The sequence below is a fragment of the Tripterygium wilfordii genome, chromosome 14 (genome assembly GCF_013401445.1).
Source record: "Tripterygium wilfordii isolate XIE 37 chromosome 14, ASM1340144v1, whole genome shotgun sequence".
Lineage (NCBI taxonomy): Eukaryota > Viridiplantae > Streptophyta > Magnoliopsida > Celastrales > Celastraceae > Tripterygium > Tripterygium wilfordii.
In genome coordinates this window covers 1,768,194-1,791,728 of record NC_052245.1, presented here as the reverse complement: position 1 = coordinate 1,791,728, position 23,535 = coordinate 1,768,194, and the positions used below count along the sequence as shown (strand labels likewise).

General features: G+C 37.2%; 2 protein-coding genes, 1 long non-coding RNA gene and 1 pseudogene across 16 annotated transcripts; 2 read left to right on the top strand and 2 right to left on the bottom strand.

The window, feature by feature from the left end:
• The first annotated feature begins 1,262 nt into the window (after window positions 1-1,262).
• LOC120014330 lies at window positions 1,263-4,159 on the top strand (annotated as a pseudogene).
• A 4,472-nt stretch (window positions 4,160-8,631) lies between these two features.
• LOC120014329 (cyclin-D3-3-like) lies at window positions 8,632-10,416 on the bottom strand. Its single transcript, XM_038866246.1, has 4 exons — window positions 9,724-10,416; window positions 9,422-9,623; window positions 9,142-9,272; window positions 8,632-9,031 (listed from the first exon to the last, which is right to left on the bottom strand). The coding sequence occupies exons 1-4, from the start codon at window positions 10,213-10,215 to the stop codon at window positions 8,759-8,761; spliced, it is 1,098 nt and encodes a 365-aa protein (XP_038722174.1). The 5' UTR covers window positions 10,216-10,416; the 3' UTR covers window positions 8,632-8,758.
• Window positions 10,417-14,747: 4,331 nt separating this feature from the next.
• On the top strand, window positions 14,748-17,939 carry LOC120014754 (small RNA degrading nuclease 3-like). 9 transcript variants are annotated; one of them, XM_038866802.1, is made up of 9 exons: window positions 14,748-14,860; window positions 15,199-15,325; window positions 15,423-15,518; window positions 15,623-15,701; window positions 16,127-16,196; window positions 16,317-16,417; window positions 16,814-16,956; window positions 17,467-17,607; window positions 17,683-17,939. In XM_038866802.1, exons 3-7 carry the CDS (start codon window positions 15,502-15,504, stop codon window positions 16,853-16,855), a joined length of 309 nt encoding a protein of 102 aa, XP_038722730.1. In that variant the 5' UTR covers window positions 14,748-14,860; window positions 15,199-15,325; window positions 15,423-15,501; the 3' UTR covers window positions 16,856-16,956; window positions 17,467-17,607; window positions 17,683-17,939. The 9 variants fall into 9 exon arrangements, with proteins under 9 accessions (XP_038722730.1, XP_038722728.1, XP_038722727.1 ...); XM_038866800.1 differs by having other exon boundaries at window positions 17,020-17,607; XM_038866799.1 differs by adding an exon at window positions 16,543-16,624 and having other exon boundaries at window positions 16,814-17,607.
• A 1,741-nt stretch (window positions 17,940-19,680) lies between these two features.
• LOC120015073 lies at window positions 19,681-23,483 on the bottom strand. 6 transcript variants are annotated; one of them, XR_005471671.1, is made up of 6 exons: window positions 23,319-23,479; window positions 21,741-22,501; window positions 21,356-21,451; window positions 20,904-21,034; window positions 19,935-20,296; window positions 19,681-19,849 (listed from the first exon to the last, which is right to left on the bottom strand). It is a non-coding gene; the product is annotated as an uncharacterized LOC120015073 (long non-coding RNA). The 6 variants fall into 6 exon arrangements; XR_005471673.1 differs by having other exon boundaries at window positions 19,935-20,144; window positions 23,319-23,477; XR_005471672.1 differs by having other exon boundaries at window positions 19,935-21,030; window positions 23,319-23,483.
• Window positions 23,484-23,535: the final 52 nt, after the last annotated feature.

Here is a 23,535-nt window from a genome sequence, read left to right as displayed (position 1 = left end):
ATTGGGATTTGAGATTTAGATAACAGAATACGAAGCCTTATCTTTATTTACTGAATAATATTAATAATTGTGGTTGCAATCATATATAATTGAACTGTTAAGCACTACCAACTAGCTTTTTATTAAACTAAACTGATATTAATTAATCAAAAATAAAGCGAGTAGTTAGTGACAAAAACAATATTATATACACACCCGAATCATTAATTGGAGTGTTAACGATGGTGTGTATATATTATCCTGATGACTAGGGTTTGAATCTCTCCTCTCCTTTCAAAAACAATATTATAATTCACCAGGCTCTTTGATGGAGTAGCAAACTGGCTGGAGTAAAAGGCTAGCTTGTCACCATAGTGCGAGTCCTAAGTTGTAATAGATAACGACAATGATTAAAGTAAGGAGGCGGCATTGTGATTTGTGAGTCCAATATGACAAACAGAAGCCATTGCATGTCCTTGCAACTTGGTTTAAGAAAAAGTTATCAAAGTGCTTAAACAATTTTAAAATATCGAAAGTATGAGCATATATATAGTTGACAGGTAATACCCACTAAAGATATCCATTTTGAAGTGACATCATTTGCAATTATTTAGAGTGAATTATGTCATGAAAACGAAAATGAAAGCTGAAAAATCACATGAAGAAATCTGATTGCCCTAACATGCAACCTGTTTACAAAATGTTGGAGCAATAAATACCCTTGTGATCACAAATTGTGTTTTGCTTCAACTTATCATGTCGCAGGTGAGAACTTTTGTACGCGTGGGCTTGATTACCCGAAATTAGGTTCATATTTGTGTTCAAAGGACAAGTTCGTGGGTTTCGTTATCTGTTATAAAAAAAAATGTTTGCAAAAGGGCTTGGGCCTAGACATTGACATAGGGCCGTGAATTTTGTTGTGATGAACTGATGAGTACTGGCCTAATGGGTTTTGATTTTGAGCATTGAAAAGGCTTCCATTTAAGGAAAGCCCATCTTTGAAGCCCAAAGAAATTGGACTAAAGGCCCAAGCTTGGAGCAATTATGAGTTCACAACAAAAGCACATAATGGACCGCTCCTGGAGCCCAGCTCAAGTATTTCTCTGTGTTGATATTACACGTGTCAGATATGAAGCCGAAGATTGGAGACTTTGGGCTTGAAAAGCTTGTAACAGGTGACTCAGTCAAGCGGATCATCTCGGATTTTCGGAAGAAAGAGGAAGGTCAACAGCGTCGCGTGATCGTTTCCAAGACTTTCCAATGGCTACCAGCCCAAGCCCAAAAAACCCATCTGAAGTTGGGTGTTGACCCATCTGTAAGGGAACCCTGGAGCGGCCCACATATGAAACGGCAACAAGCCGTTTTAGAGGACTCTTTTCTGACCATCCATTTTGAATTACAGAAGTCCCGCTCTCTCGCCCTCGTCAATTTTTCTCTCCGTTTCCCAACTCGACAAAGAAGACGCTCAAGTATTAGCCCAGACATTTTTCGTAGAAATAGAAAAACGTTTCAGAGACTCACAGGGAAGAAGGGACACCGATAAGCAGAATCAGAGATGGCGACGAACATTGGGATGATGGATTCGGCTTATTTCGTCGGTAGATCTGAGATTCTTGCATGGATCAACTCCACTCTCCAACTTAACCTATCAAAAGTGGAAGGGGTTCAATTCTGAAACCCTAGTCTCAATTTCTCACTTATATTATATTGTTGATTATGTTAATGTTTCTTAAGGAATTGTTGGATGATCCGCGAATTTCAGGCTTGTTCCGGTGCGGTTCACTGCCAACTGATGGATTCGGTGCACCCAGTACGAGATGATTCAGAACTACAAGGTCCTTCAAGATGTTTTCAACAAACTCAAGATCACTAAGGTTCCTTTCTAATTTCTCTACAAATTTTTTTTTTCTTTCTTATTTTCTTTTTATTAATTAATTACTGAGAAATATGTGGATCTCGAATTCTTCTTTGAATTAATGTTTAAATCTTAAAGTACTTTCGAATTTTGCTTTTTTTTTAAAAAAAAGATTTATCTGTTTTTATCATTTGATTATATTTGATGTCTCTTTGGGGTTAAGCACATTGAGGTGAACAAACTTGTGAAAGGGAGGCCGCTCGACAATTTGGAGTTCATGCAGTGGATGAAGCGGTACTGTGATTCTGTCAACGGAGGAACTATGCAGAAGTAATTCTAAACCCTAATACTCTGCTTATCGATTCAACTTCATTAATATAGTACTTGTCATGTATTATTGATGGTTTCTTTTATTCCAGTGGATATGGATTACTTTTTAGTTCTTCTCTTCTATAGCTTTTGTGTTTTTCATGCTATCCTTTTAGGTGTAATATTAACACCTTGTCATTTGGTATATGACATCGTGTAACTTGTTGTATAACAAAAGTTTCACTTCTTCACGAGCGAATGGACTTTCTATTCAATTTCCATTGTTTCCTGTTCATTTAACATGACTGTAGTTCTCGGTTCTCTGTTGCAGCCTCACTAATAAACGAGTGTCTTTGACGAACAACATGAATCAAGAAACACATCTTTTTAGCTTTTGAACCTATTAGAAAAATCGTTTTGAAATTGCCTTCACTTGGATACCAGAATTTTGGTGATCCCTTTTTTATAAGTAATGTCGATTTCATTATTAGTTGATTTTAGCTTGTGGTGGCATTCCAAACCTCCAACCAGTTTGAAATCTTAAGGAGTTGTATTTTGCTTATCATTATCTTATCATGTGAGATCAATACTCCATAATGCTACAATTGCCCTGTTTATGTAGAAAGTTCGAGCTATTTTCTCCCATTTTTCCCAACTTACCTGCCATGCAGCAACACTTGTATGAAAAAAGGCACGATCTTTTTGCGAGTCTATCAGTGCATGCCATTGAAAGTCAGTACTTTCTGGAACATTAAGTTTCCAAATCTCTCTCTCTCTGTGGAAATTATATTCACCATTTGCAATATGAAAGCCACTCCTGCCTTTATTAGCTTTTTAACAAGTAGTTAATAGTTTCACTCGTTTATAAAGCAGCTTTATAAGCTATGATAGAAATTTTATCTATGGGTGAGCAACATGCCTGTTTACTCTTATTTTCTAGTTATAATCCACTGGAGAGGAGAGACGCCTGCAAGGGGGGAAAAGAGGCAAGCAAAAAATCTGCACCATCTCAGTCTTCATCAAAGGGTTCAACAGCTGGCTCCAAGGCTCAGACGTCCCATAATGCCAGAAGGATTGATGCATCTGTGAACTCTGCACATTATTCAGTGAAGGGTTCTAAACCTTCCATCCCAGTGTCTGCATATGATGCACAGGTGCAAGTTAATCAATGATAAAATTGTCTAAGAGCTTTTAGAGACTAATACATCTTCATCTTCAGATTACAGAGTTAAAGCTTTCAGTGGATACCCTTGAGAAGGAGAGAGACTTTTACTTCTCAAAACTGAGAGATATTGAGATCTTGTGCCAGAGTCCTGAAATTGAAGACTTGACTGTACTGCCTTCTATCTCTTCTTCGGAGGATTTTGAGTTAACATATCAATGCTCAAATGACTGACTAAAAGGCTGATTTGAGATTTATTTATTTTTGCAGATTGTTGAAGCAGTGAAAAGGATCCTTTATGCTTCTGGCGACGATGCATCTGTAGAGGAAGAAGCTAAGGCCATGGCGTCTCTTCACCAAAAGGGAGCAGAGCCCTTGAGTCCTATTGCTGAGCTGTCAGAAGAAAGACCCTCTTCTGAAAATCAAAAGAGGAAGAATATTGTGAACCTTGACGTTGAAACTGCGAGCTTCACATCATTGTTCCCTAGGCAAAGGCTTTCTGACGCATCAGATGTTCACTGCAGTGGGTCACGGTCACCACTATGGCTCGAATCTTAAGTATTCTCTTATTTATTAAAGAAACCTCAGAACGGGAAGAAAGGGGGGAAAGTGAGGAAGAAACAGATGTAGAAATAGAAACAACTTTTGAAAGCAAAGGGACTAAACAGGAACAAGAGGAATCCACTGAAGAAGATCCTTCTTCTTACCTTTTGTCGGAATGACTTACTGATCACCACCTGATCTGTATGAATGTATTATTCATTTCATTTTTGCTAAAGTTCCCTTGTTGGGACCTGGGAGGACTTAAAATGAATTACTGTGGATGATTTTGCTGGATATACATTGGTTTTTTTATGTGATCGGAAGGTTAATATTATTCAAACAGTTGAGGGGGACTGTGTATCTATACAAGATGGGGTTACTTCTAAGTGTATCACACTCCCTCACATTTTGAAGTGTATCCAATTCTTGAATGTAATATGTTTGATGACAGAGGATTATTGAATTGTGGATCGATAATTCAAGAACCTCCAACTAAATGCTATATAGAACATCAAATGAAGCGGGATGGGGCTATAATTCTTTTAGTTAGAATTGAGGATCCTAAGTTCCTAACTCCTCAAATCTAACATGCCATTTTCAAAAAAAAGAAAATCGTGATTTGACATGATTTTAGGGGGAGTTGTAGCCAAATTCTACCTAAAAGAATTATAACTCCCAGTTTCAAATAAAGCTGGCTAGCGCAGCTTTGGCAATTGGTATCATGCATCTGCTGTTGCTTGTTGCCATAAATTTCTTATATATTGACATTTTTCCTGGAAGGAACAGCTTTGAGTCTTTGACACATCCCAAATTGATATCAGGCCCTTGATTGAGCAGGAGAAACCTTATTATAAAGCTATCCTCAACATTTTTTGGATATAGTAGAGTGACATATGGAGGTGTTTCCATGATATATATATATATATATAAGGATCCTCCTCCTATGGATTAATAATAGCACTTTGAATGCTGACCAAATCCTAACATCAAATCTTTGATATAAAGTTTTTCATCCTTCTTTTCCAGGCCATTCTGAATATTATGTTGGCAGAGTATTCAATCTCTAAAGATCAGCCAAAAAAAGAAAGAGATTACAACATCACTGTTGTAACCACCAAAAGCAGAAGAAATCTGTTTCACTTTATTCTTTGCTATCCTTATCAGAATCTGATTCTGTTCATCCTCCTATATCTCCAGTCAATTATATATTTGTGCTGGAAAATTTCCTCTCTGTCGCTTCCTTCTGCTTCTGGTTACTCTGAAGGACAATTCTGCCCAATATTCTTGGTAGGTAAGACAGAAGACTCTCTGTTTTTTTCTTTTGTATTTGTTGTTTCTTGTATACTTATGTAAGTTACTTTTGTCAGTAATCTTTTTGGCAGCAGTTGTTGCAGAAATGGGTTTGGCAATATGTATATTTGTAAAGATGCTCTTTGCCAAGAAAGAAATGAGAATTCTTAATAGTAAAATATTTTTGACCATCAATTAAACAGTGCTTAATTAATCGTTATTTGGTCAAAAGAAATTCCCCATAGGTTCAGCTTTAACTGAAATCTCTACTGGTTTTTGCCAATTAACAAGACCTTCCTAATGCTTTGAGTGTTTCTGAAGTCACTGCCAAACTTGGCCTGCATTCGCGCTCCGCCAGCGCTGTTGGTGAGCAAAACTTATTCTAAGCCCCAAATCACAGCTATGACACTTGAAAGAATCACAATTGTTCAGCTCACAGTGCTAACTGTCAAGAAATAGAGATGGTTCTCCAATATTCCACCCACATGAGTTTCAATCCAGTCTTACAAGTCGTGAGCGTGGCGCGAATTGTTTTGACAGCTCGAAATTTATGTTCACTCAATTGTCTAAATGACATGCAAAACTCAACGGTTTCTCGATAACCAAAACAGAGTGATATATCACTGTTTTGTAATTGAATTTGAGCTAGAAGTCCAGTCGCCATCAATTTGTGTTGTATGGGTAGGTAAGGTCATTGACAAAGATGGTATATACAGACGACATTGATTTTAAAACTGTAGCTTTTTGGTAGTTTTTATAAACGAACCAAAAAGTGTTGCATTTGTGGCTCATAAATTCAACTTTACAGTTGACATGTATTCCAATTAAGCATCTAGCCTATCTACATTATTTCCTAGATACCATATATGTCTCACTAATAGTTAACAAGTTGGGTTCACGCATTTATTATCCGATGACCATACCAGAGACTATTATTTGCATTTATATACAACAAAATGTTCATGTGACACCCTTTCCTGGACTCCTCTTACACCTTTGTTGGATTCCCAGATGAATCCAATACTGTCCTCTCCATGGACTCCAATTGTGCACCTTGATAAGACCCTTCTACCAAATTTGCACTAACACACCCTGTAATCCTTACACGTGATTCATGAGAACAGAACAAAATAAATTGTTGGTTCATATGATTAGGTTAGCTGTTTGAACTTTTTAGTGCATATGCGTGGTAGGTTGCAGGTTATAATACCCATTCTGGCGCGATTTTCCACACTGAGTTTTGGCTGAGAATAGCTACTATCCCATTTTGATTTTTTACATTGAACTTGGATGATGTGTTGTGAGGACGACTTGGTTAGACTCCAATTGCCTAAAATCTTTCCTACTGAATATTGAATCAACACAATGAAACTTCCTCTTTCGGATCTAGTACCATAAAACAAACAAGAGAGTACTGAAAGTTTTGACATTTTCTCCCAATCCATGGAGAAACCAAGCTTTCCAAGCTGTCTTCAACCCACCTTCCCAGTTCTGTTTTCCTCACATGTTTACCAGTACCTACTCCTTGTCTGTTCTGTCATATCCATTTTTGACCTGTTCTACACTTTCATGCTCTTATGCTTTATTCATAATCCTCTGCTCTTGCAAACTTTTAACCCCATTTTCAGGTAATTTTGCTCTCAACCAAATGAACTCCAAGGATTGATGAACTTTTACCTTCCAGTCATCACCAACTCTTATGAATCTATATATCAGTGTTCCTCTAGTATTTTTGGCATATCTTTCGCTTTGATAATGAGATATGAAAATGCCTCTAGCAGGCTTCAGTGCAGAGGACCAGTCTGACTGACCATATGGGGCAGGGGATATTTTCCCTACAGTTGCCCTAAGTTGAATTTTATTTCTTTTGGAAGGATATGATTTAGGTGGTTAAAATGAAGACAATATACTGCAAGAGAAGACCCCACTCAAGAATCATTCCTGAATAGCAACAAGGTTGGAACTTCAAATTATCATCTCATTTCTTACCCTAGATTTAATATCAGAATCACAGCTAGATCAACAAACTTATAGACCATTTGGTAATCAAAAGTGGGAAATGATCACCATTTAGATCCAAATTATTGTCTGATTAGTACCAGCTGTTTTGGCTGTTCCATTGAATATCCCTCCGTATTATAGATCTGTGAGGCTAATAATAGTGTAACTATGGAAATTTAAGGCCTGAGGACAAGAACAGGACAGGTACAGAGGCAATCCGTGTAAGAAACAAGGTTAAAGGAGCTCACTGTATCACAATGCTGCAGTTAATCTAAGATTCTTCACAATATTTGAAGAATAAATTGATCTTTTGCTCACTCATCTACAGATAACAAACATCTACAATCATCCACCTCTACTTTTCCAGCCAGAATAATGCAATTATCTATTGTTCGAGTTCTTTCATGTAATGCAAGTATCAAAAGTTTTCACTGTAATCATCCATCAAAGCGAATGACAAAGCAAAAAAACAATGTATGACTTTCTTTCCCTTTTTTGGATGGATGGGTGGGTGGGGTGGCTCGGCAAGATTTTAACCTATAATATTTCATGAGATAGGGAAATTAAGAACTTCATTACCCCAATGCATTCTAATACTAGTTTTTTTTTCCCACAACACTAACTGCATTTACTCCTAAAACATTGCATTGCTTTCCTATTTTAATCTGTAAGACTAAGAGCATTCGAATGTTCATACAGCACGAATAGCCACAGCTATTTCTGCACATATAGGATGCATACAGATTGATGATCTATTTCTTCGGTTCAAGATTCAAAACGATGTTTTGATGGGACACTCCAGAGAGACCCACAGAGAGAGAGAGAGAGAGAGAGATCAGGGTGACCAAAGAGGCAAAACCATCGATATGTTTACAAGTTGAGTATAGACAATAAAGTAATCACTAGTCACAACAACCTCTTTGAACATCTGGTAAAGCACAAGGTTTCTTTACATTAACCAACTCCAAAAAGTTGACTTAAACACTAAGTTTTTGGTCATAAAAAAGATAAGTTAATGAATAGTGTATGACAAGATGGTATTGTTTCATACCTAAGCTTAACGACTAACAAACCTTATATGTCATTCACCTAAACTGTTATAGAGAGAGAATGAAGAGATGTCAAGAAGGTAGGAAACATATTCGGTAAGCAGGTGTTGTTGTCCATCTATAAAGACTTCTGGTTACTAAATTTGACTTTGTTGAAAGAGCCCTTCCTATACTCCAAAATTTAGGAGTTGAAAATTTTAATAGAAATCCCTCCCTCCCTCCCTCCCTATTGTAGCTTTTGGCAATCTATGTGTCACAGAAAGCTTCTTAAATGTGATTTTTCTAATTTAAAGGACAATGTAGGAAGGAGAAGCAGAAAATCTATAGCTCTGAGGGAGAAAAAAAAAAACAATCCATTTTCTCTTTCCTATCCAGAAACCCTCTCACCCTCCCATTCCAATAAAAGGAATGGCAATATATTTATGTTAACTGGCAATTTAATATGAAGGGTGTGCAGAAATTCAACAATTACCATTCATAAACCAGAATGTTTGCACAATAAGAACCTATACTGCTGATCAATGTGCAAAGGGGAACCTGTTTAAAAGGAGATACTTAAACAAGGACAGATTAATAAGGACTGGTAATGACATCCACAAACATACGATTTAGTGAAGGCAATCGCATCTGCTGATCATTGACTCTCCTCCTTTTGAACCGCGGCTCCAGTAAAGGCAAGTTAGGTGATGATGCCACAGCCCACGAATCATTTGAGCTGTCACAGCAGCTGAAAGATGCATCAATCACACCACTTGGACTGCCAGGATCAGACAGATGCTTGCCTTTGTTGTTCTGGCTGCCTGTAATTTCTAAGATGGCTTTATAGCACTCTTTAACCTCATCCTGTTGAAAGATAGTCATCAAAATTCAACCCATGAGCCCATCATTCCAAAAAAATTTACCTTGTAAAAGACAAAATATGTCATATGGAAACCGAGTAAATATATTGCAACCTCATTGGTTTTAAGCACTTCTATCAGCTGATTCTGGTATTTCACATGATTACAAGGCTCAATCTCTTCAATAACATGCAGCATTGTGGCAGCAGCTAATATAGAAGGAAGATAACTCAAGAATCTGGAATCTGGAATCACAACCCACAATTGGAATTTGGAAATTTCAATAGTAAACCAAATGACAGAATTAGATAAGCATTTCTTCTTCACATTCCATCCAAGTCAAGTACAACACACTCATTTAGTAGCATTTGAATAAGACATTTTGATTGCTTACCGGGAATGGTGAGGAGAAGTAAACGCTTACATCTCCAGAGAAACTCCAAATGCAGATGATTCCTCAATCCAAGCCTTCTTATAATATGATCAAAGAATGAAATTGGAGTCACAGGATTCATCTTCCATTGAAGAGTAGAGAGCACCAAAAGTTCCATCCTCTGAATGGTCTTGGCTTCAAAAACATACTTTGATTCCGCCACCTGAACAGAACACCAAAAAAAATCCAAGATTGATAAATTAGACAATAAAAATTGAGAAACTCACACTATACAAACACCACATTGTTGGCATTGCACATACTTGCAGGTCTAAGAGAAGGGGGACTTGGGTTTCCTCTACTTTAGCAGCCAGAGACAAACAAGCCACTGCAGTGAGCTGACCCATCCATGGCTTATCACTTTGAAACTTAAAGCGCAGAATGAACCTATCAAAGTAGTTCACAGCAAAAACAGTGGTCAAATCATTGAAACCATAGTGTGCCTTAACCCCCAAAATCCACTCGATAGCCTCTCTACGAGCCACCATAAGAGACCCGTCAGAGGGTAAATCCTCAAGACAAAAACAGCTCTGTTTCTCTTTAGAGATTAGAGACAACAGCTCCTCATCTTCCCAAAACACGTCATGTTCAAGAACCAAAAGTGGGAAATGTGTGTCATTTCCCACATTTTGGTCATACCCATTATCAATCCCACAGTTTTCATCCTCCTCAAAGCTCCCTTCTTCACAGTAAAGCCCATCAAAAATCAATTGTGCGTTCTGTAAATATTGGGTTTGTTCTTCCTGTAAAGCCATCTCCTCTTAGAAGATGAGATTGAATCCGCTTTTCATTATACCATGAAGAAGATGGTAGATCTCAACCTCATCAGACCCTTCCCTTTTCTCCCTGGACTCTAGTGAGAAGGAAGGAGAGAAGACAATTTAGTAAGTTGAAGGGTTTTATCTGAGAAAGCTATCACGCCTGTCCTTTCTTCTTCTTCTTTCCTCTTTTTTGTTTTCTTTTGTTTTCTCTCTTCTTATTTTTCTTTTATTATTTTCCTAGAGAAACCCATAAATCTTAAATGGAATCATAAATAATTAGTTTTAACGCTAATGGAGTGCACGCTGTTGCGGTATAAATTAAAGGCAACTGATACACACATGGTATTGGCTTGCAGCATGCTCTCATATCGGGATTCAATTTTATTCGAATGTTTAAATTCATGTATGAATATTTCATAGACTTGTTTGACACAGGTAATGTTTAGTTTGTGAATTAATACACAGATGCGATGGATTAGCCCAAATGATAATGACTTTGGTATTGTACAGTCCAGCCTTAAGGGTATAAATAAACGATTACAGACAATTATCGGTTGATTCTTTGTAAATGTTACTGAAATTAACCAACCAAATGATCGGTGTGATGATTTTTTCGATTTCTACTATTTTTTTAACACCCTTATTCCTCCCCAAAAAACAGAACTGATACAGTGATACGTACCGGAGAGATACGTATCGGGTAGTATTGGTATTGATGCGGACGGGAGTAGTATAGTTGACCGTGTGGAAGGAGATTGTCGTGTGAGCACTGGGAGGTGAAAATGGAGAAATGTGCGACGCGCCCATACCCATTTTCTGACACGGGAGGACGCACTTGCCAATGAATAATGGTCAACGACATTACCTAAACAGTTTGAACACCATTCGTAATTCTTTATAATTGAAATCTTTCTTTGCCCTTTCTTTTTTTAAATATTTGTGTTCGAATGGCATGACCTCAAAAGATTCCTTGTAGTACTTAATTATTTATGGATATCCAAATATGGAATCCATTGTATTAGACTGAAATTTTATTTCTTATAGTTCATGATCAAGTTTCTTGTTGAGTTTATGTTGTAATCATACAATCGAGCAAGATCTAAAGTTGGATTATGTGTGACGCTTTGTGTAACACTTTTAATGCATTTTAAAAGACAGATTGAGAGTGTGCATCAAAGACTTCAATAAATATTTAAAGACTTTGTGTCTCACTTCTCAATCAACAAAGAAATTTACTGTGCTTAAATACTATTAATAAAGACTGTTTAGAGAAGTAAAGTCGTGCAAGTCTGGTATATTCACAATGAATCGATATATCAAAAACGAATAATATTTGTTAATTTGAGTGAGCTGAGAACTGAAGACTCATTAGGACCGTCATTTTGAGGTCAATAATAATTAAGAAAATAAACCACGTCAATTGTTTGGTGTTCTCTGAGCAACGTAAAATTATAAGTCTAACAAAAACACATCAAAATAATAAGAACTGGAAATGAACTTGAATTTGAGATGGAAGAATATTTTTATAAAATGAAGTAGTTGAAAAAAAAAACATTAATACCTATTGTTGATCAAAGTTGGTATCAGAAAATATAAGAATCATGCGTAACGATATATGCATGTTTGAATCACATGGATCAATGATCAATCGACAGTGTTAGGGATCAACAATAATTTGTTCTAATTTATTATATAAAAAAAAATTGTCTTGTTATAATTAATCAAGAAGAGGTACTTGATTTCAAACAGTCTCTATCAACAAAATTATTGAGCTGTATTTTATGAATGTCTCACCTTAACCTACCAGGCCATGATGACAAAGAGCACTTAATAACTAACAATTCTATGTATTATCATGATTATTGTCCTTTATTAACATCATCATTAGCATAATTGTCAACCTTGAACACCAATGATCAAGATGTATCATAATCACACATATATAATATGATCATGTGCATGTGTAATGCAGTCAAAGGGGTTCATTAAAGCTGAAAGGGAAAGGACATCTTACAAGTTCGATCTCATTTTTATTGTAGAGTTATATACTTATATCTCGAATTATATATATATATATATATATGGCACCAACTGATTAAGATGGGCAGTTGTATTCAAATTCAAAAGCACCATCATCTAATATAAATTTATGAAGTTTTTTTTGAGTAAAATGTAATTAACATTGAAAAAGTGCTATACTCCCCGGATGAATTCGCTCTCCAGTACTAGAGAGTGAATCTATGATGGGTATTCATGTAACCAAATTCTTAAACCACGAAACCTTCTTAATAATCGAGTTAGGGTGTGAGCAATTGAATTATTCTCTCATCATACACGCTGGCAAACAATCACCCTTAACGTGCATGACATGACAGAATTAAAGAGTTTTAGTTGCATTACAAAGCAAGCATATATAAATTCCCTAGATTTGTATGACAAAAAGCAAAAGTATACATAAAAGATGATTGAAAAAAATAGATTTTCTTTCACTTTATTTGTATTATTTATTTAGTGACTTACATATATATAACCTTTTAGGGTTAGAGATTTATTGTTGTTTCCAATGTCTTTAATATTCAGGCAGCAGAGATCTTTATGGCTCTCGTATATATATTTTTTCTCATTAATTATTGCACGATAAAGGGATGTCTGAATTGGCAGACACTGCATAGGCAAATCTTTTTGTGTATTAATTATTTCTTTGGCTAAAGAGGGTAAAAGTGGATTGCTTGACAGCTTTAGATTTTGAACTGGGAAGAGTAAACCATATATAAGGCATTTTTATGGCTCGAGCTGCGAGACTGCAAACTAAAAGAGCACTAGAACACTCTGTAAGCCAGCCAAACCCAACTTTCAAGTTAGAGAGGTTGGTAGCTAGACCTAGAGATGGTTACTGTGTGAGTCTTGAGTCTTTACATAATGAGAGTGATATTATTCTGTGCATTCCCCTTTTCCTTTTTGGTTTACAGAAGAGAATTAGCCCTTTTTTTTTCTTATAGTATTATATTCCTTAACAAATAATGGCACCAACATGCAACAGCTGTTACATCAGTTTTAGGTTAAAAGTCAATTACTATCTCGTCTCTTTCAACCTGTTTAGCTCATGTTGTTGCCTCGTCATAGATAGCAAAACCCAATTGCCACTTCTCCCATGTCATATATATATATATATATATATATAACAACCTCCATTATCTAATTTATCTTACAATGTCACCGTGTATGATTTCTTTCACTTCAACAAAACCCCAGTTAATTGATTAAAAATAATGATAAGCATGCAAAATCTCGTATATACATACATATTATTGGACTATTCGAATGTTACTGCAGGATAACGTAACGAATTAACGATACTCATATATATATTTAATATCAATTATTAAGTAATTTCAAAGGTTGTTTAGATCGTAAGTCGTCACACCTAAGTCACTAGTTAGAATGACAAGGATGATGTGTATTATCGTGAAGAATTGAGGTTCCAATTCCCCTCTTCATTAAAAAAAAAAAAAATCGTCATAATAAACTCTTATGGAAGACAAACAATGATGGGTAGGAATCGGACTTGTGTGTTTGTGATCATATATCCATACATATATGTATAGATTTTGAAAGCCACTCCCACCTTGTTTTATTTTATTTTTTTACACTTTTGTTTGCCAATAAAATAAATACTTATTAAAGAACACGTGTACATTTTTTCTTGGTCATTAAATATTATATCATTTGTTTCTACAACTGATGAATTCAAACTGACAGGCCATCATGAAGAGTAAAATAGTCATCATCTTCATCCCCACTTTGTCAATTTTCTTCAATACCACGTTAAAACATTTTATTGGTGTTGGGAGGGTTCGGAGTACATACGTTGAAAATGAGAAGCTTTAACCTGCCATCCAAGGGAGCAAACACAACAATTTATTTGAAAACCATTGAACCATAAATCAATCATGACACACATGGGTTTGACCAAGAATGAGATTATTAAGGAAGAGACAATACCCTCAAAAGGCCTCACTCTTCCACTTTGACTCACTCAATATTTCATGCTTCAGCTGCCTGGCTGTTCTAAAATGTTTGATGGTCATGGGACCTCCACTCAATTATGCTTCCAAGTGGATAGTCAACCATGTAATTATATGTACCAATAAAAAACATGTAATTATACAATATATTTATTGGCATCATTTCTGTCTTTTTTTTTAAAGAAAATTCTCCTAATGTGTGTAAACTGTTAATCGTGTGGGAGATTGCCCAAAAAAGTTGTCAATCCATAACGGGCCGAGTGATGTTTGGGTTTTTCTACTAAATGGGCTTTGAAAATACAGGCTAAGTTTGGGCTATATTCAGCCCAACAAGAGAGAGTCACCAGACTAGGAGTTTGGGCTTGTCGTTACCCGTTGGGCTGCTCCAAGAGTACAAAAATTAATATCTGATCTACTAGCCCGGCCCGGTCCAGCTCAGCTAATCCTATTCCTTTCATCGGATGGCACCGACCTCACCAAGGGTAAAATTACAAAAGAAGTTAAAAAGAAACCCTAGATTTAAATTTTCACAGGCCCGTCCTTCATTCAAGTTCACCTTGTTTCCTCTCTCTAGGTAACCAATGGAGGATGAACTCGTGACGCCAGCGAAAAAGGTCGGCAACCTTTTCCTTGTAACCGTGTACGTCAATGTTAATATGCTCAATTTTACTGCTCTGCAGAAACTCCTTTTGCGACCAACGCAGATGATTTTTGTCTATGTTTTGAAGGATTTGTTTCGTTTGGGCACTTCTTGTAATGTCGAACAACCGTTTATTTTCTCTCTCGATGTTGAACATGTTTTTGTAAAACGATAAATCATTGCTCTGAAACTCTTTGTTCTTTGCAATTTCTCTAGCTGTTGATAGTTTTTTGCTTCCAATTTTTCTCATACACTCCACATACGTGTTTTTGGTGGATATGGTGATGTGACCTCTAAATTTTGTGCGAATAGGTACTTGTTGAACTCGGAAAACTTGCTCAGAAACGAGGAATGCAGGGTGATAGAAATATAGGTTCCAGCGTAAGTGATCCTGCTAGGAGGTCCGATGATGCATTATTTTCGTGAGAATGATCAGAAGGTAACGATTCTTGTTGTGAGAAGCCTTTGTATTGGCTTATGTTGTCTCAGTCTTTTGTGTTAAATTTATGTTAATATGGTGGATGTTGTGTCCTAAGGCTTAGTTTTTTGCTAACGTACTACGATGACATCTAAAACGTGTTGTGTTGGAGCAATTCAGAAACCCATCTCCAGAAAATGAAACTCCTGAGCAGGTATGGTTCTGTAACTATTTTTCTTGTGCTTGTTTTTGTTTCTTTCCGAGTTGCCTATCTTGCTCAGCAAGTTTTAATTTATACCATTTTACTTTTTTATGTAGATCTTTTGTTCTCATTCTTATGATTTTGGCTGTGACTGAAGCTGTGGTCAAGGTGTGTGTCGTGGATCATGATCTACAGGTATTAGTTTTTTGCCTTTAACTTACTTTCCAAGTGCTTCAAACCTGCCACCGAATGTTAACTATTTGGTTCTTGCTACTTCTGCGCATTTTGTAGTCTTTAGAGTTCCCTTCGGACATCCTTTAGTTTACAATGGGCTCGGCCTGTATTATCTTTTTGCCCTAGTTTAAATATATAGGGATTACGGACCCTTACCCTGTGAAAACAATTAATTTTACTTTTTCAGGAGAAACATTATAAACTTGTACACCCTAAAAAGCAGTCGCAGATTATAGAACAGAGATTACTGGAATTTTCGCTAAAGATTTGGTTGGAATTTCTGGTTCATTAGCGGATATACTGGTATTGCACGATTGATTTTAAGGTTTTTTATGCTTATCTTATCTTTTATGATTTTTTTGTCTGAAACTGTTTGGTGACTCTAGAAATCCTTGAAGAAACTATTGTCACATAAAACTATCTTGATGGGGCTCAGTTTAAATAATGATCTGAAAGGTATGTTTTTAGTTATTGTTTTATGTGAGAATGAACAAACAATCACGTTTCTTTTTTGCTCTTGTTGATTTACCATTTTCTTCGGTTTATGGCTTCAATTGTTGATCTTTTGGGTTACAGCTCTAAAGCTAGACCACGCAAGAGTGATTGACACTTCCTATATCTTTAGATATTCGGATGGACCTATTTTCCGAAGACCTTCTGTGCATAATTTGTGCAAGGCAAGTCACAATAAATTTTTCAGCATGCTATTCATTTATTCTCTTACAGTCTTACCATTCAAGCATTTTACATGCTTATCACCATTAAAATCGTGCTCTTTTTTTTTCTTTTTTTTCTTTTTTAGGATCAAGAGCCCTCTGAATTTAATCGTTATTGTTTACTTTGAAGTAAAGCCTTTTATTCGACTGTTGGATGGTTTGCAGGAGGTTTGCTTCCTGCAAACCATAAGTCTCTTGTATTTTCTCCTTTGTTTAATTGTCCTGTGCTCATGTATGTGCTATAGTTTTGAGTTTTGACCCCACATTATGGCACAGTCACTGTGCAAAATAAATTACATCCTTTTAGATGTGGATAGTTGATATCTTTCAATGTATTGTTTCAACCGTCTGTGCCAGGTTATGAACTCAGGAAGAAAGGTGTGCCAATTGTTTAGATGATGCACTTGCAGTCATGAAACTCACTCTTGCTGGGATTGAGCATGGAGTTTATAATATATCCTTCACACTAGGATGCGAAGCAAGACATATATTACTGATAGGTATAATTTTTATGTGTCTCATCTCATGCTTAATTTCTCATTCTCTCTTTGTTGAAACTATAGGTGCTGGAAACTGAGATGGCAAAGCTACTTCTTTATAGAATACCAATCAATATACCTACTGAAGAATTAAAAACTCATGCCCGGGGACTTCACAGTTGAAGTCAAGGTTAAGTATATTAACGGGAAATGTTCTATCTATTTTGTGAGATTATGGTAGAAAACAGTACCCATAATTTGGCTGGTTAAAATGGGCTACCGTTACTTTTGGTACATATACTTAATTTCTAGAGATGATTATATGGGCCTCATTCAAGTCTTGCGTCGGTAATATACTAAAAAGGAAGAATTGTGGGTTTTTTGGTAAAGATTGTTTCTTCAAATTGCCAGATAACACCAATTCATTTTCTGTTTGGTGCTGCTTGATAGTTGATACTTGCGTATTTGTAAAATTTCTTCACCATCAGCATCTTTTGAGAGTTTCTAATACTGTGAGCCATTTTCTAGCAGGCATCTAAGAAAGCTCGAGCAGAAAAATATTGTGCGTTTGCTATCATCAAGAGTCCATGTGATGCACCTGTTCCTTTTTGAGGTTTTGAGTATCGCGGATCATATTAGGAGCAAGTGAGAATGAGGTGGTGGAGGTGGCAGGTAAAATAGGTTTTCTCGTTCTAGGAATTTTTTTTTCCCGCTAAAGCTGAAATCCAGATTTTTTTCATTTATTAGGCAAGCTATATTTTGGAAAGGGGATCGTGGCCATGATAACCGGAAAGCTCAGCGGCTCAGCCCGTCTACCGGGGTTTTTGGCTGGCCTGGGCAAAAATTTGTTACCCCATGCCCCATGGGATGGGCTTGATAAAAAATACTTTTTTGTAGAGACGGGTCTGTCGCTTTTGGTTAAGGGCCCGCTAGCTAATTTTTCAAATGTGTTTGTAACTGATGTTATTCATGGGCTTGGTTACGTAGGATTAGAATTCTTGGGTTGGGCCTTTCTCTCCGTAAGCTTAAGTGGCCAGGCCTGCATGGCTTACCCAAATACGTTTGTACCTGGGCTGGGCTCAGTCGAATAGTGAGGCTATGGTTCATACTTCATAGGAAAACTTTAGTCACATCCCACTTTTTACTAAAGACACCCCGTCAACTGAGTTTTACAAGGGATGGTCAACTCAAATTGGGGTGTTTTTAGTAAAAGGTGGGGTGTGACTAAAGTTTTCCTACTTCATATACCAGTCCGGTCGGATTTACACGGGCCGGGTTTGATAGGACTGATATTACTCATGGGCCGTGTTCTGTAGGATTAGAATTCTTGGGTTGGGCCTGGTTTCTCCTTTAGCTGAAAGGGCCCGGCCTGCAAGGCTCATTCAAATACGTTTGTTCCTGGGCTGGGCTCCGTCGGATAATGGGCCAATAGTCATATCCCAGGGAGGCCCGTATTTGAGCTAAAATCGGATTCTCTCGGCTTCCTTGTTGAAGTTTATTGGGGCCGGCCGCCTGGTAAAGGTTGAGGCCGCTATGCCGACCCAAAAATTTACAATTTTGAAATATGTTTTCGTGAATGGATTTATTCTCTTTTTCCTCCACTTTCTCATCATCCAAACAACCCAAAAGAAACCTGGACCGGCCGGTTCAGAAGCTCAATAATTTTTTCCTGGACTGGGCTTGCTTACTCATTTTTAGGCCCAGCCCAAAAAGAGTTTTCGGCCTATTTTTTCTGGATTGGGCTTGCTTACTTTTTCGAAGGCCAAGCCCAAAAAAGAAAATCGGGCTGGCCTTTCAAAAGCCCATGAAAATTTTCCCATTTTTTCCTGTGGCCTGCTTACTTAATTTAAGCCCAGCTCAAAAAGAAATTGGGCCAGCCTTTCCAGAATTCATCTCTTTGAACGAACATAACTAACTATTAGAGTTTGTGCAGGCCCAAGTTTCTTTTTGGGCGGGGCCTAAGAATGAGTAAGCAAGCCGACCCAGGAGAAAACTATTGGGCTTCTGGGCCGGCCTGCCCAATTTTCTTTTGGGCTTCTGATCAGGCCGGTTCTTGCAGAATTCTTGGGTTGGGCTAAGTTTGTCTACCTTAGTTTAAGGGGCCCGGCCTGCAATGCTCATTCAAATACGTTCATACCTGGGCTGGGCTTAGTCGAATAGTGGGCCAATAGTAAAACAATGAGAACCGGTCGAGGCTTAGGAAAAGGTTTAGAGCCCATTCCCCCATTCATTCAGTTCAACTGTTCCAACATTTTAATTCCTATTTTTTATATTTTATTCCCACATGATCCTACTCCTGAGAACATTTTCATAATGAGCCCTGGCTTGCCTTGAATTATTTTCTCAAATTGCTATCATCATACAACCCCAGTTAAGAATCGTATAATAAGAGAGAGATTTCCGGGAACAATCTTACTGGACCGATACCAGTGACGCCTACTCTGTCACGGTTTGATACGTCATCGTTTTCATGGAACCCCTATCTCTGCGGCGAGATCATTAACGAAGCATGCGAATCTCGGTATCCATTCTTTGATCCGTCGCCAAATTCCACTCTGCCGCCGGGACCTCTAGGGCAGAGCGCGGAAGCGCAGGGCGGTATAGTAGTTCAGACTCCTCCATCTCCTAAGAGGCACAGGAGGACAAGCTTGATTATAGGGTTCACAGTCGGAGTTACAGCCGTTATAGCGTCCGTCCTATGCATTTTCAGCCTGATTAAGAAACAAAGCAAAAACCCCAACCACGTAGACTCGAAAGAGATTGATTCACCATCTTTAGAGGCAGGAAATACATATCCGGCTACGGTTTCTATTAGAAGCCAAACAATAGAGATCGGGAAAGAATTGCAACCGAAAGCAAGTAAAATCGAGGTTCCAGAGATACGGAGATCAGCAAAGAGTGGGAGTCTTGTGTTCTGCGCAGAGATACGGAGATCAGCAAAGAGAGAGATTTGTTCATGCTTAAATTCAAATCACCATACCCGAAGAGATGAGTTTTACCTTCCATGAAAAAGGCGGTGACAATGGTTTGTAGCAAAGATGTATCATTCACTTTCATAATGTTGGTCATCTCCGCAAGAAAATACTGAACTGGAACATAACTCATCTCCCATCGGACACTGCCTGCAGAATCAGCTTTGGAAGTTGATGGTCGAATATCTCGTGATCTATCACAACTTCAACCTGGAATCCTGGAGAACGCAAATTTCTCTGCAAAGTTTGAGAATATAACTAAAGCATACTAATTAGTGAAGGGTCTAGCGCTCTATCACACAGCTGAAGTGTAATTTACATTTTCAAAGCCATCAAGATCAGAACCACCAGGTGTGATCCTGTTCTCTTACATTGTTGTATTCAGCCAACTGACAAGTTAAATAAAAAAGGATCAATCTTCATTCTTAAGCAACTAGTATGTATAATTAAAGGAACTCTTGACATAAGAAAACATGTTTTATAAGGCATAAGGCATGCATTCCTGATAGAACAGTCTCCATATATTGTTAGTAATCCTTTCTAAAACAAATTCTTAGAAGAAGATGAGTATCTATTAATGTTCCACAATCCACATACTATTCAAGAAAAAAGATCTTGAGAAAGTAATCTGTACATGCAGGACGCAGTTCTTGATACAAGAAATTTTAGCAGAAAATCCATGGGAAAATGATTGTTTTATAAGTCCGTTTGTGATATAATTTGAAACACAAGCAACAAGCATCATTTACCAAAGCAATAATAATTATTGGTTAGTGAGGGCGGACAATGTGAAGTCTCACCCAAGCATGTGCATGGCTACAGGCACCAGTACGAGAAGACTTTGCTTTCTGAAGTAATCTATGAATGCTCATTGAGGATGAAAATGTAGTATTTGATGCATATCAGTTGGTTCTACTTTCTTTTAAGACTTTTTTCACTTGCGACAAAATAGAGTCACTGTGCATCATCTATTTATGTAAGACAATGCTCATTTACCAGTACAAATCTCCCTGTTGATCATGAAAATGAATTTTGAAGTCTCCAACCAACTCTGTCAAACCAGGCTCCCCTGGAATGGCAAAGATCATAGTCCCTTTCTTTGATGCTCTAATCCAATAATCTTCTGGCTAACAATAGAAATTCATAAGCTCAAATTACTAGATTCATCAAATGTACAAGCACAACAGTAAGTTAAATAAACAAGTAACCAATTAAAACGTGACCAAAAACTAAGGGTTTGATGGTAGATATTCCTATGACGAAATCAAACACATCTTTTGGCGAAATAGTAGATAAAATCTATTGCAAGGGAAAAGACTTCAGAGCAATTGGACCAAGCTTTCAATGACTCAACGAAATAAATGAACAATGCAGTTAACAAGCTCCACTTAATTTTGGACAGTAATAGCATGAATGAATTCTTCCAGGAAATGAAATGGACTTCTAACCTGCATGTGAAAATTTCTCCATTGTTGCAACATTATTCATCACTGACTCTCTGAATTACTGAATGGAATTCTTGCTAGGTATGACATACGATAGTTCTGAGTGCAGACAAGCTAGTTAAGACACATGGGCTTCTAGTTTCTCACCAATTCCAACCATTTAACAATGGCAAGATGATAGAAACTTCAAACCAACAAATAAAAGCCCCAATACATTCATTTGGAGATGTGGTTAATAGTACACCACAAGGCGAATATGAAGCTAGGAATCCCACCAAACACTAGTATAACTAAAATTGAACTATAACACAATTTCCAGAGTTATTGGATTTATCACAAAATAAAGCAACAAGAAACAAATCGGTAAATACAAACTTAGCAAAAGTACCTGGTATCTGCATTAATTGTGAGAAACAATTTGACGATCTTTGACCTGCACAGCCTTCACTGCGCTCTTGGAGGAGTCAAATAAACCTTTTGTGAATGATTCAGAGAAGCCAGCTTGTGCAGAATCTGAGGTGATTCAGTACTCTCTTCTGCACCAGAAGGCTTTGAAGGAAAATGCAATCCAAGCCCATTAGTGAAACGTGAGAATGTTGAAACCCAGCAGCTGCTGTTTTCATTCCCTCTGGTGCTTTGGGCTAAGGGAGTTACGAACTTTTAGCTCCAGAAGATTTGCTAGAAGCAGACGACACAGATAGTGATTCCGGAGCAGAACAATTTTCTCCATTGACAGCTGGTGCTGGAGGTTCAACATCAGAAGCTTGAGCAACAGGTTGGGGAGAGGAGTCAATGGATCCTGAATTCATTTCGTCAATGGGAAGCTAATCCGAGGAAGGACACAAAATGGTCACTGCAACAAGAGAGGAGCTACGAAACTAAATGTGCTTATGAGCTGCAACTCGCAACAAAACAATAGAAGACAAACTTGGAGAATGATTCAGGAAAATAATCTTTTGCTTTGAGTGGAAGGTAAATCAAAGGCAGTCCATATAGAACAATCATCAGGATTATGCTTACAGGAGAGTGAACAACAGATGATCAATAATTGTAATTTGTAAAACAAGATAGGCCATCTGTTCCCAACAGCCAAATAAGAGCTCTTCATAAGCTACCATACAATGAAGAAATAATTGATTTATCACAGTCCTACCATGAAAGGAAAAAAGTAATTGATTGGATTTATGCTTTACAGCTACCACAGTACAAGAAAACTAGAGTAAATGCAACATACAGCTAGAAGAAATATGAACGATTGCATAGGTTAGAACTTAATGCGTATTCATATAATCATATATCGGCATTGTTCTTGTCAAACATAATTGATTATTACACTAGAAATGAAGAATACACATCAAACTACTTGGAAATGGAGCTGCTAATACTCCGCATGAGGAGTAGGTATATCAAAATTTTGCCACATAAGTCATCGTTTGCCTTGCAATTCGTTTATTTTTCATATACTATTTTGGTGCAGAAAATTGTAATTGTGCACACAAGTTATCTGAAAATTCCAGAAAATACAATCATCAGTAACTATTTAGCAGCAATATCAGCATCGAAGGTTAATTTATCTGAGAACAAACATTTGTTCCCGAGTCTTAAACCAGACCAGCAACAATTGCAATATTCTCTAATGCCAGATTTAAAACATAGAATACACAATCTAATGTATGTTAAAAAATCTTATCGCAACTTGAATCTGAATACACCGAACTATGCGCCTAACTGGGCATCACCATCAGCATCAACACTGTTTTCACGAATGACAAATCATTTCTATTTGAATATTTTATACTTTCCGAGAAAATGCGGCGTATTTGAATGAATAAAAGTAAATTGCAAGTACAGGTACTGAGAACCGAGACGGATCTGAAAAATCAGAATTCTACACACGAATCACAAGCAAACAAAGCAAAACAAAAACAAGAAATATGAATCTCTGCGATTAACAATGAAAACTAACCTGAACTTTCAATGCAAGCGATTCAAGCCTCAGCGCAGTTAGAGATCAAAAGACATTTGTGTCAAAAGAATATTAAGGTAGCGTGACTCGCGTCGGAGATTTGATAGATGAGATCGTTTGAAGCGAATATGCATATAGCATAGAAGCTCGAGTCGCAATTAAAACACCCCGATCTCGCCGGTCAAAAATGTTATTAGGAAATGGGCCCTTGGGCCTT

Bases quoted from the DNA above. Each gene is read 5' to 3' on its own strand.
- LOC120014329 (XM_038866246.1), bottom strand. From the start codon at position 10,215: ATGGCTTTACAGGAAGAACAAACCCAATATTTACAGAACGCACAATTG. The intron at 9,624-9,723 runs GTATGTGCAATG...TGTTCTGTTCAG, and splicing joins CCCTTCTCTTAGACCTGCAA to GTGGCGGAATCAAAGTATGT. The intron at 9,273-9,421 runs GTAAGCAATCAA...TTGTGATTCCAG, and splicing joins ACTTCTCCTCACCATTCCCG to ATTCCAGATTCTTGAGTTAT.
- LOC120014754 (XM_038866801.1), top strand. The intron at 15,702-16,126 runs GTATTAGTTTTT...TGGTGACTCTAG, and splicing joins TCGTGGATCATGATCTACAG to AAATCCTTGAAGAAACTATT. The intron at 16,197-16,316 runs GTATGTTTTTAG...TTTGGGTTACAG, and splicing joins TTTAAATAATGATCTGAAAG to CTCTAAAGCTAGACCACGCA.